This window comes from Streptopelia decaocto (genome assembly GCF_964273445.1).
Source record: "Streptopelia decaocto genome assembly, chromosome: 5".
Classification (NCBI taxonomy): Eukaryota; Metazoa; Chordata; class Aves; order Columbiformes; family Columbidae; genus Streptopelia; species Streptopelia decaocto.
The window spans coordinates 59981916-59994970 of record NC_138659.1 but is presented as its reverse complement, the minus strand read 5'-3'; the positions used below and the strand labels follow the sequence as shown (position 1 = coordinate 59994970).

Below are 13055 nucleotides of genomic sequence, written 5' to 3'. Positions count from 1 at the left end.
GTGCCCATGTCAGTTATTCTCAATTATTCTAACTATAAGGACACGTCAGGTAAATAAAAGACACGATTCAGACAGCATGACTGCCCTAAAATGATACTTTTAGCATAATACACTTGACAGAGAAAAAGCAATAATAGCTATTTTGGGAACAAAAGAAAAATACAATGGATCTGATGACTAAGTGTTCTGGTCCCCAGTGCAAAAGCAAAGTAGATCCCTGTCGTATTTAACTTGATTCCTTTGAATTAAACACTTCCATTAAAAGTTTCCCACAGTAGCTTTAATATTTAATTATGTATTCCACCAAAGGAAAGAACAAAATCTTTGCAAAGGGTTTTTTAGCGCATGTGAAATATTTATCAGCATATCTCTTTGGACAAGTATTTTTATCCCCCAGGCTGGGAAAAATCTTCCGTGTACAAATCAGTTTCAAAACATTTTATTTTACAGCTTGAAAGTTTTCTATACTTCAGCACCTCATGCCGTGACTTTGTTATTTCACTTGTTAATGAATGGTAATTAAATCTCTTTTGGCTGAAAAGGTTGGAGGGCTCCTGCTGCATTACAAAAACAATTTCTGAAAGTTACAAAAATGCCCAAGTGTCTAGAAATTAAAGAGCAAAGTTTGCCACATTTTGAAGCCAAGTTTAAATCACTTGGAAGGATTTGTGTGGGAGAACAGCATGTCCCAGCCAGTGTGTACAGTCTCCCCTGTTGAACAGACATAATTATGTCACTTTCTGTTTACCAGAGTAAACAGAATCACATTCTTGATAATGTACATTGTGGTCACAGACTTCCTTGATCTTACTAACAACTGTAGCAAACACCGCATAAGCCCTATTATATACTACCTGCAAAAAAAAACTGCTACATGTATACTTCCAAGTAAAGGCTTGTTAATTTTGCATTTCCTCAGTAAGGCTTGAAACAGCAGCCCAGTCATTTTTCTTTTCTGTTTTCTCATTTTTTTCAGGTGCTTTGAGTCAGAGGATAAATGGAATGAGTGCTTACAACAGAGGTAAAGGGAAAGTTACATATTAGGGCATTTTGTGGTGTTACAGCACTAAATAGAGACACAGTATTGAAGAAGAAATATCTGCATGGTCTCCACTATTCAGTGCATCGTATGGGCAGATTTGGTCCATAGTTTGTAAGCCAAAACTACATTAATTCTACTATAAAATATCTCTTCCTGACAGCAACACAGTGATTTCAGGGGGCAAGTTGATACTGAATTTCTTCTTAAATTAAGTTTTCTCAAACAATCCAGCACAAATAGAGTTTAGCAAGAAACTGGGAATAGGAATGTGATGAGTCCGTTCCTAAGCCGTAACTTTGGGAAGGGGTCTGCTGAGAGCAAAGCCCCCTCCCGTGAAGCGAGGAACATCAGACTTGGGGCGTGGAAACTCAGGCTCCATGTCAATCAAGGACCGTTCCTTCTCCCTTTGAATAGAAACAAAGAAAAGGAAAATACATATTTCATTTTGCAGTCCAGAGATGTTTACAAACTAAGGAAATCTGTGTCCTCCAAAGTTTCTTTGATGCAACTACGTATCAAGAGATCATTAAAAAAATGTTGATTAAAGCCTGTTAGGCTAAACCGCCAAAACTAGGTGTTTGTTTGGATCTAATTACAAGCCTACTGATGGGTTTTGGAATTATTAAAAAATAGAAATAAATGAGCTCTCTTTGTGCTACTCCCCAAAATGGTCAGAGAACCTCATTAGAGAAAGTTTGTACATGAGCTCCATGACTTCAGATTTCTAATCACCATCCCATTCTAGCAAGTACATGCCTGTTTTCAAACAAGCAGCTACATTCATCAAAGGCGCAATGGGGAGATATTTTTTCTTTGTTGAATTTTAATGAATAAACAGTGTTATGTGTCATCACGTTCCAACAAAGTTCTAGTGATAATTACCCTGCTTGTGACTTTTGCAGAAAACTAACAGAGTGCTGTGGGTGCCTTGGCAGCCCCAGGAGGTTGCTCCATCTGAGGAGCCAGGAGGGCTTGAATTTGATGGCCTTAAGATGAGGGAACAAGGGTTAGCTGGTTCCACTCTTATGGGGTTGGGGAAGTAAGCACAGCAGAACAAATACGAAGGGCAGTATTTCAAACTCACTGTGATATACCTGGATGTTTCCAAGAAAAGTCCTGAGATATTTAAAAATCAACCAAGTGGAGCTTTATGAAGCACTCGTTTATTGTTACAGCAGAGGTCTCAATGCTTTACAAACAAGGTCAGTGCCATTATTGTTGTTTTATAGTAATTGAGATGGCGACACAAACATGAGTGCAACCAGGCTTTTGCAAAACCCAGCCTTATCACATTAGCAACCTTTCTCAGTCCACAGCAAGGGAAAATAAAACATTTGCTGGAATTAATGCTTTTCTCTTGGTCCCTAAATATCTGTGTCGGGAGAGAAGGAAGTTCAGAGAAACCCTGTAGGATGACTGGTTATACTTCCTTTTCCAAATTTAATCCATATGGAGGAGGGAGAACAGGCAAAAGATGGCACAGATGAACTTAAGCATGAAAAACATTTATAAATGTTTTTAATCATATCAGTGTAACACTAATGGATGTGCCAGCTGACAGCACTAAAACTAACATGCTATATTTAGATGGCTCGTCCTATCTCACTATCGGGCTTCCAAATTTGGGGAAAGAAAATGGCCCAGAGTCTCTGCTCGTTTTTTCTTCACACTCCCACGGAGACATCCAACAGATGTGCTCATCAGTATGGAAAATTCTATGCAGCTGAATACTGTAATATATTATGCAGAATTAATGTGCAAGGAACCACTGCAAAAGCTCCCAGTTACTACTGACATCCCTCAGTGCAGTTATTTACATATACAGGACTGCAGGATCAAGTCTCTGGTGTGGATTTAAGCTTCACATTTTGTCACTCATCCTTATCAAGATCAAACTGGAACTCTCTTGCTAGAAGCAACTAGGAAAAGTAGTGAAGTGGAAAAGGTGCAAGCAGCAGAAGGAGTGAATGGGAAGAGTAAGAAAAAGAAAGCCTGGGACATCTGGGAAAGACAACACTCAGATTCTAAGAGCAGGAAGAGGATTTCAAATTCACAACCAAAATCTTAAACATTGGATTTTTGGCTTGAACACAAAACAAAGCTGAATTCCTGTTGTCACTCATTATATTTGTTCAGCATCCCATGGAAAGCTGCATCAGTTCAGTATCAAGACTTTCAATCACAAATCAGAATTGTCTTATGCAAATCCATAACAGCCTTAGACAATACCTTTGTGTGAGTTCATCTGATAGTACCAATTCACTTTCATACCAGGGTAGTCAATAATTCTATTGATGCTATTGTCCTGACAGGATCCTCTTTTTATTAGCAAAACCACCCACATTTATTTCAGACACGATGTTAACATTAGCCAGCATGATAGAGACCAAATCAGTGATTTTTTGTCAGCTGGAAATTAGAGCAACCTGAGATTGTACTCATTAAATGTCCTGGCTCTTTGGCCAGCAGCTGCACAGCAGGCAGTGCCTGTCCTGCCCAGTCTGAGTGTGGAATGGCTGCATGTCATGGGTGAAGGACTCCTTGGGGAAGGATCTGGCTGCACAACAGGTTCTCCCTATTGTAGAAAGCAAAAGACATTTCATGCACAGTTGGCAGTTTGGAAAAGGAAGGCTGCCCAACAAGGTTGTTTCCTTTGCACAGCTGCTGAGCAATGCAAAGCACAACCTAGAGATTACAGAAGCTGCAGTTATTCAGGACCGATATAGCCAGTTATGCTTTGGGGTGTGCATATCCTTCAAAGCAGGATGGGGTCCAACAGGTTTGACTGGGAACAGAATGATGAAGGACAGGGGCAAAGCCCAGTACCCGGCTCAGCTGCCCAAGGGACAGAGAGGTGTAAGCCAGGGCTGCCAGCACAGTGCTGGTAGCTTCTGAGCCTGAGGTAAGAGAAAAGAGATGCGATCGTCCTGCAGAAGCACCACTAAAAGCATCCGAATGTACTTCCCAAACACAGATGTTGCAAAGACACCATGCTCATCAGACTACAGTCATCCCTGCCCACACAAACAAGCCAACAAGCTGCAATAATGTCAGATATCTGTCCTGAACCTCTAAACAGTGCAGTGAGTCCAGCACTAATTGCTCTGCACCACAAAATTCCATTCACTGTGTATGATTAACAGACCCAAGTTCAGTCACTATCACCTCGTACAATATTTTTGGTTTACTTTAAAGCATTTATGCCCCTAACAAGTTGGATTTTTTCAGTAGTTATAAAAGGAATTAATTCTAGGTATGATATAACAACAAAACATGGGTGAATTCCTTCTCATCTGATAATCAGAAAGAAATATGATGCCAGGGTCCAAAATGGAAGCATTAAAACTATTGTGAAGAGGATACTTAGCTGCTGGAAATGAATTATCAGGCATTATGGTAGCCTCACATATTGATTCTAAAGCTCCAGGAAGGCCATTAGCACTGCACAATTGTTGCTGATTCCAAACATTAAGGTAACATTGTGCAATTTACAGATAGACAGAAGTCACTGTTTATCACTGACTATTTTACTAATTTAGTCATCAAAACTGTTTGCTAGCTGAAATATGATTAAGGGAGAAATAGATACAGGCAGCTTTTCAACTACTGTGTGAGGAAGGGACAGGCCAAGGATGGAAAGGGGTGAAAAGACAAAAGGCATACACTGAAAGACTTGTAACAAGTCATGCCATCTGACTGCAGAAACCTAAGAAACTTCTCTTTAAAAGGAGAGCCCAATAACTCCATTTTCAGAAGTGACTAATAGTTTTGGTGTCCCAGCTTGGAGATTCATTATCAGAATAGCCTCATCTCTCAGCCTCTGCAAATTAGATCATTTTAATGGGCCAGAAATTGGGCAACTAAAATCTTAGTCATTTTCTTTTAATCAAGAGGAGCAGTTGTGGACTGAGAGTAGCAGGGATGTGTCATCAAACTGCTGCTGGTTAAAGAGAGACAACTACCTACAGGACAGTTCTTAGGCTCTACCCTCAAAGGGTAAGATATCTGACAAAGCCAGATTCTGAGCATTGCTCACTTTCCTCCATCTGGATGTAGGAAGGGAACAAGAACCTCTTCTCTGTAACCATCAGCAATGATATCTGCTGCCAGAAGGGGATAGTCATCAGTCACAACTACCACATTTGGGAAACAATAAAAACATTATTCTTAGACCAGGATTATGTAATTGCTACCCGAAGAACGGTTGTCCCCCATATCAGAAGCTGTTTAATTATAGCTTGTAAAATGCATTGAGATCCTCATAATGCTTGAGGATCTCTCATTCAACATAAGAGACCAGACACTAATCTGTGTCCTCTGGGCACCGTCTCATTGGTATGAATAACTTAACTGGACTGCAGAACATGTCAGCAGCATCTCTGCTGGATGTTCTTGTCCTAGCCATAGATCATGGCAAATCCAGACCAGACTGAAGTAATAGGAAGGATAACATTCAGGAAAATTAGGCAACAATATTATATCACCTCAGTCAAATTTGACCACATTCTGATCAAAAGGCTGAAGCAGGGTCTAAAAAAAACCCAGTTTATGCAGAAAGTTGGTAGTCAAAACTGTTATTTTCCCATACCTGGCCTGTTGTTCCTTGCGTTTCTGAGCCAGGTATTTCTTTTTCACATTCATAAGTTCGTTGGCAAGTCTTTCAATTTCATGTTTGTATTCTTGGCTCTGTGATTCATACATATTCAATTCTGAAGACAAAACCTAACAAACAGAAGGCAAAAAGCAGAAACAGGAGATGTTAGTTTCACTTACACATACGTTAGTACTTTTACAAGCACTTTCCTGTCACATTTGACGATGTAAGACATCGCTGTTTTCCATCACACCTCATTTTCTATCATGATGTTTCATTTGATCACCTGGGCTCAACTAAGGACAATTTACAAAATTAAAGCTATGTCACTGGACCACAATAAAATATGTAAAATATGCCCCAAGCATTATGGGAATGGTATTGATACATACATTAGCTCTTAATGTTCTGGGACAAAAATCTGGGTGAAAATCCAAAACTAAGGTCTTAAAAATAATAAAGCAGGGATTTATTTAATAATAATGGATTTTATTCACAGGGATCCACTTTGTTACATGAAGTAATTAAATCCATACAGGCAAAGTAGTAGTAGGCAGCGTAAATATGAATACAATGCTGCTTTTATGTGAATCACTAAATGGTTTTTTTTTAAAGTAGGAGCATGCATACTGTGTTTTCCTTCTTTAAGAAGGAGAATTGCTTGACCTGGCACCACAAAATGGCATGCAAGCCAGTATGCAACAGCATACTGTGCCTGAAATACACAGCAGCAATTGACTGCATTAAGGACAAATGGGAACCTTATGGAAAACTTCAAATTATGTTCAGTTTATCTAGACTTTGGCTTCTATTTTACATTTTCTACATTGTTTTTTTCTCCGTGGAAAGCTAAGATTTGCATAACAGCCTCTTTGTTTCCTAAGGGCCCATCTGCTCCTACGTTTTTTTCCTCATGGTTAGTATAGACGTGATTATGATGCAGTGAACAGGAGATGATGACTTCAACAGAGAGAGGAGCGCTAGAAGTAGATGAACTCCTGGGGAGACTGATCTTTCATGCAGGCAAGAACAAGGGAAGAGCAGCTTATTCAATCAAAGAATCATTTTTAATATCATGCTTTCAAAGTTTCCTACAAGATTCCTTCAGAACCAGGAAATCCTCCCTTCTAGTGACAAAGGGTTAGGACAGGTAACTTTTGTAATCTCTGTAAAAGTTGCAAGTCTAATACACATGTATGCATTGCAAGAGAAATAACAAGAATTTAAGGCTGGATTCTCAATATATTCCCACTAGTTAAGAAGAAAATCAAATAGCTTTGATTTGTTTATCAGAGCTCTTAACAGTTCAAGAAAAGGGAAGGAGAATAAGCTTAATGGAAAACTGATGGTGTCCTGGAATGCCCATGCCCAAGAAGCATTTACAGCATTGTGCTGCACACTCATCTTCTAATAAGACTTTTCCTCTATTTTAATGAAACCAACCAGCAAAATGTGAAAAAAGGCTCTACTACTATTGGTTCTCCCTTGAGGAGATGTAGTATTAATCTTATTTTCCTGATCTAACATCATCTTGAAACCTCCCTCCCCAGGATCACTGGTGAAGTCATTCTGTAATACTGGCAGCCCCTCAGCCAGAGGTAAAGGGCATCTCTTACTTTCAGCTGTTTAGTCTTCTCTCGAAGAGCACGCCGGTAGAGCTGCAACTGTTCTGCGGCTTCAGGCCCAGGCTGCCGGGCCAAGACATGCTTCAGTTCCACATACAGTTTCTCCTTTTCCTAAGAAAAATACAGGAGGAAGAACCATTATAAAACTAAAATAGCAGCAGCCCAACCTGTGATGAAATCAACCTCACTGAAAAACGCAACTCAGTCAGGGAGGTATTTGCAGAAACAAATCTGGCTGTGTGTCAGTCTTCCCTCACTAGCCATAAGGTATTTAAAGTTGTTGTGATAGCAGTGGGAGAGCTCATTAAGAGAAACATCCAGCTACTTCGAACCACGAATGAAATACTCTTAAACGCTGCCATCAAGTGAGCATGCTCTACCATTGGGAACACAAAACAGCCACTGGAAAAGTATCCAGGGGTGGGAGATTAATTACCAGTAACCGTGCTTATTGCAGTCTTTCTTCTTATGAGCCACATTAAGGATCACAGCTTCAGTCAACAGCATTTGAGCAGGCTATAGAAATGTCAGGGAAGATCTGTACAAACTAGTAACTTCTTCCAAAGAAAATCCTTCAAAGCACATGTACGTGTGCACACACACACATAAAACCTTTCAGTTTAACTGCAGGGGCACTGGGAAAGGGAAGAAGGGTATTAACAGCAACAACTCTGACTAGCACAATTACTACCAAGTAATTTCTCTTTTCCATGTGTCTCCCTTCATATTGGAACTGTATATTTGTGGGACTTGGACATAGCCATGCCCAAGCAGAAACCACACCATGGACCCACTTACAGCCTTCTGTACTGAAAGCCAGCCTCAGAACAGGCTGGTTGTTTTGAAGATGTAAATTCTACGTGTCAAATCTTCAAGAGTGTAAGGATTCAAGAGTTTTTAGACCTCAGCATTTTCTGAAAGCCATGCACTATAATGGTCACAAGTCTGGACCCAAAAGTGGAAGCACTTCAAATCATAAATCACTTCAGTAAACATTGCCCTTAAACTCTGAATATTACTGAAGAAGAGTTCCTTATAAATGAAGTTGTTCACAGCTTATCTCTGGAAAATTAAAACCTCCTGAGACTCAGACAGAAGTTTGCATAGCGGCAAAACTTAAATTGAGAATACGTTCTCAGTAGAGAGTTGTAATGTCACTACAAGTGGTTTCCACTTCCACCTTTTCTTCCTGAGAAGTAAGAGTTCACTGCATGTTAAAAACAACAGCAAAAGAAAAATCTGCCTTGTCAAAACCTGGTCAGTCAGTATTAACATTCCACCCCTAAATGTATCACAGATTTGTATTTTGGAGGAGTGTAACGGTAATTTGGACAAATATGGAGCAGTGATGGATTGAAGGTCTTATATGCAATTGTTTTCCAATTTATTTCCCTCCTAACTCGCTACAAGGGCCAACCAAGCTTTTCAAACATTGTGCAATGGTGTGTATAATAACCCCATTTAGAGACAAAGCATGCAATTCTATTATAAGGAGAATCTATCTTATGCAACAGAGACTCGTTAGCTGTCTGATGTATATTGTCTCCATAACCCAACAGAGGCAGAACCAGCTGTCTTGTAATGCATATCCTATCCTTCCTTGCTCTGCACTGGCCATCTCTTTTACATCTAGTCAATTAATTTGTCACTGGTTTAGAAGCACCATATGTCAGCAAAATGTTAAAAGAAAACCCTGGATACTTCTTTCCTCATCAGCAAAAGTTGATATTCACAGGTTGGCATTTTGATAATTTCTGACATGTTACCCCAGGATTAAAAAAAAAAAAAAAACAAATAAACAAACAAACAAAATTAACTTAAAATAATTTTAAAACAGCAACTACCAGAATAAATCTGTCAGTCACAAGGTAGGTGTGATACTACCACCAAAGATGCATTACTTACAGCAGGTATTTTTATCTCTACACATAAGAAATCAGGAATGCCCAGGAAAAAAAAAATCAGCTCAAAATAATAAAGATAAATTTTGGCTTCTATAGTACTCTAGCTATATTAAAAGGACAGAGAAGCTGTGCAATGTGTATTCCATGCAGATATCTTATAAACAGGCAGCTATCAGACACAGCATACAACACGGAGAAAGACCTGTAGGGTTGTCTGATGTGTGAGTTGTATTCAAAGTAGCTTTCAGTTGTAGTGCATAAATTAAAACCTCCATAAGATGGATCTATGTTGTTTTTTTGTTTTGGAAACAAGTAGAATGCACACACATTACTTAAAATGTCTGAGAACCCAATGGGGCCAGATAGTGAGAAGGTATCATGACACTGACAGGATAATCATAATTCAACAATGATGATCAGTGACGTAGCAGTAATTAAAAACAAGAGGGTAAGCTGATCTGTTTGGTGTCTACTGGAAGTCAGTTAATGCTATTTTGTCCGAACCAGAAGTCAGTAAACTCCATTTATTTCTGTTGGTGGCTGTGCAAATGATATTGGAGATAAAGCTACATGAAATCCTACATCCATTGGGCAGGAATAAGTCAATCCGTTCTAGCATGTGTGTCAACCAGCTTCATTGGTTTATGGCATAAACTAAGCCAAGTTTATGCCATGGTGGAGAGATGACGGCACATTTATTTTGCTTATGTAGGGCACACTTGGAGACTCAGATTGAGGGTTACAGTCAAATTTCAGGCATTCCAAAGAGAATTTCAGCTCCTCTGTGAATATCTGCTGTAAAAACTATGTAAATAAAACTCCACATTATTCTTAGAACCGCCCTTCGTGTCTTAGATTTGTTTTCCACCAGAGCTCTGAGGAGCCCACAGATCTGCCTTTAGGCTCAGCCATGACAATATCTTTCTGCATCCCTAAGTCTCTCGCCTGTTAATTCAAAGCGCGGGACTGTTCCTTTCCCTTGAATTTACCTAGCTGCTGTCTCAGCCAGAATCCAGAGTTCTCCCGGCCTGCTTGCTCTACAGAAAACTGAGAAAAAATCATTTTCTTCTGCAGTGGACTGGCAGGTGTTTGGCAAATTTCCACTGATTGTTCAGGACTCAGTGGTCATGAGTTTCTTTGGTCTACAGCAAGAACAATCACTTTTGCCAACACAATCCTACTTGAAAAGAAGCTGTTGCTGCTGACCAGCACAGGCCAATTTGTCCATTGTTCCCTGCCAGAGGGATCATCAGCCCCATCAGACACACCTCAAAATGACACCAAGGCATTTCACTGCTTTGACAAAGAGTGGGAGGCAGTCAGCAATGCTGGGATAGACCATTGCACCAGGTATTTGCTCTAAAGATAAGACTCCATTTTATATCATCTTCCCCCTTACCATGACACTAGGAAATTCCTGAAATGACCTATCTTGTTAGTTAGCCCAGGGTATTGTTCTGAGCCAGAGACGATGGATGACTGTAGATTTAATGAAGCTGTATTCAGAGCAGAAACAGGCCATGAAGTCCCAGCTTCCTCATTTTTATCAGCTTGTCTTTCCAAGTAGATAAGTCAACAAATTTACCTGGCAGAGCAGCACATCAACAGTTTTCTCCACCAGACTTGCAAAAATCTTAGTGTGCACCAAAAGCTTTTTATCACACAAATTATCAAAAAAATCCCATATCCAAAAAATCCCAAACCTTTTCACTCTAAGTTTCATTTATGTTAGCTTCTGTCTCCACTAATTCTTTAGCAAGAAAAAAAAAAAAAAAAAAACCACAAGATAAAGACATAGAGTAAAAGTGTGCAATGCAGTGTACAGTGGCAAACCCCAAAACATTTAACCTAGCTAAAAATCCGTATTTTAATTGGCAAGGTGGAGAAAGCAACACAGTAACTCTGTAAGCACACTACAGTTCCTCATGGCTTTGGTGAGGAAAACAAGTCAGTCAACGTGCCGCAGGGGGTTTCTTGTTTATTGGTATTATAAGCAAAATGTCAGCGCTACGCTGAACTCCAGAGCCATTTTGTTTACGATGCCATGCAGCAGCAGAGCATCCTTAAGGGGCTGTGATCCTTCTTCAGAAGTGTTAAAAAGGACACTGAAATCTGAATTAAATACACACATGGACATACACATGTAGTCACAGTCATTTTACCTGTATAAGCTGCACACTTATTTATGTGGATGTGTACACCTAATAGAGTAGCTGTTGGCTCAGGACATCTATGATGAAAAGTTTTATGACATGTAGAAAAAATTAGCATACAGTAACCTTCATGAATTTTATAACAACAGAAGAAAGTTGCCTCCAGCACTCTGAAATGTGCAGTATAAACTTTCTCAATAAACACTTTACAAAAGCTCCTGCTCTTTCTTGTCTATTCCACATCCATCAGCAAACACCTTTGCAAGCATGCAGTTCCCTAAAACAGCTTGTATTTTCATCATCATCTAAACCCTCCTTTAACTGTTCAATGGGAGATTTTTTTATTGCACAAATGAATTCAGGTTTGAAACGGCACTGAAGTATTTTCACAATGTGGCATCAATAACACTGCATGAGATGCTTGAGGTTTTCATGTTTAAATGCTGTCACCAACTTGAAGGAAAGTCTGGGATCATTTCCCTGCCTTTGGTGAAATTCACACCATTCTAGATGGAGTTAAATTAAACCTGTCTTATGACTTACCCCTTCAGCTGATAATAATGCTTCTCAAGAGCAAATCTGTTTCCTTTGGCACAGAGCAGACTGCACCAAATTGACTGGCATTTTCAAAACAGCTTAATGAGAGAGGAAAAAACACCTTGGAGCATCTTCTAAGGTCTTCACCCTTGACTCTTCTTTGTAACAGTAAAAGCTGAATGCTGCATTATTACCATCTTCCCAGAACAACAAAGCACAAACATTTCCAGCTAAAGTGCAATTGCAAGTTACTGTTTTTATTATTATTGTTAGGTACTGGTACTATTGTATCTTTCTTAGAAAGTGTGTGGGAAAACAGAAATTTTTTTCCAATGGGCAAATAGGTTACATATCCTCCTCTCCTTTCAACTTCTGAACTCTGAGACATGAAGATAAAAATCTACCAGAAAAAAAAAAAAATGGCATGGCTGCCTCTTGCTGAAATAACAGCTGTAATTACCTTTTTACTATTGGCGTTCCACAAGAGTTTATAAAATCATTAATCAGAGTAGCTCATCTAATCACAGTGTTTACACTTTACATTGCAGAAGGTGATCAACTAATTATCCCCTGTTCTTTTATATGTGTGAACAGGAACATACACGCACATATATACACAGACAAGCAAGCTATTCCTTGAAGGTGAGAATTACCCTTGACATGGTATGGATTGATGTAAATATTCCAGCTATTTCCACAGTGCCTGCAGCTTGACAGTTGGACTGAAGAGAGCTCTAAACAAACCTTTGTTTCACATTCTAGTAGCAGCTTGTCTTGAAGTGTTCTGGAGGAGATTCAGAGGTTGATACAAATCTTATCAACAAGGAATCTAAATATTTTAAGTGAATAAGACTGTAAAGCAAACAATGGGGAATCTTCTACTGGCTGATAATTATTATATACAGGGTTTCAAGCAAAAATTATTCTCTTCTTCAAATGTAGACTATCTGAGTTAAAACCTCTATTTTAATTCAGTGTAACAGCATGTATTTTAGCCATTCAACAGCCATTTAGATTTTAAAATATCAGATGAATCAAAGGAGAATTATCACAACTCTGCTGTTAATGATTAGTTATTCCTGCAGGTGGAGGTTTGGGATGGGCATTCCCAGCAGATCCAGCTTCTGCCCTCACTTCCAACTGATCTGACAGACGACCTCGAAGGGTCAGAGAAACTGCAGAGCTGCTTCTAGAAATACC

At 39.3% G+C, this 13055-nt stretch overlaps 1 protein-coding gene across 1 annotated transcript in view; it reads right to left on the bottom strand.

Annotated features, from left to right (window-relative positions):
• Positions 1-337: 337 nt before the first annotated feature.
• CFAP58 (cilia and flagella associated protein 58) overlaps positions 338-13055 on the bottom strand; it is a 57448-nt gene continuing 44730 nt past the window's right edge. Inside the window, exons 16-18 of the mRNA XM_082052823.1 lie at positions 7253-7372; positions 5631-5764; positions 338-1446 (exon numbers count right to left, since the gene is read on the bottom strand). Coding sequence (XP_081908949.1) covers positions 1326-1446; positions 5631-5764; positions 7253-7372 — 375 coding nt within the window. The 3' untranslated portion in view covers positions 338-1325. The remainder of the gene's footprint in view (positions 1447-5630; positions 5765-7252; positions 7373-13055) is intronic.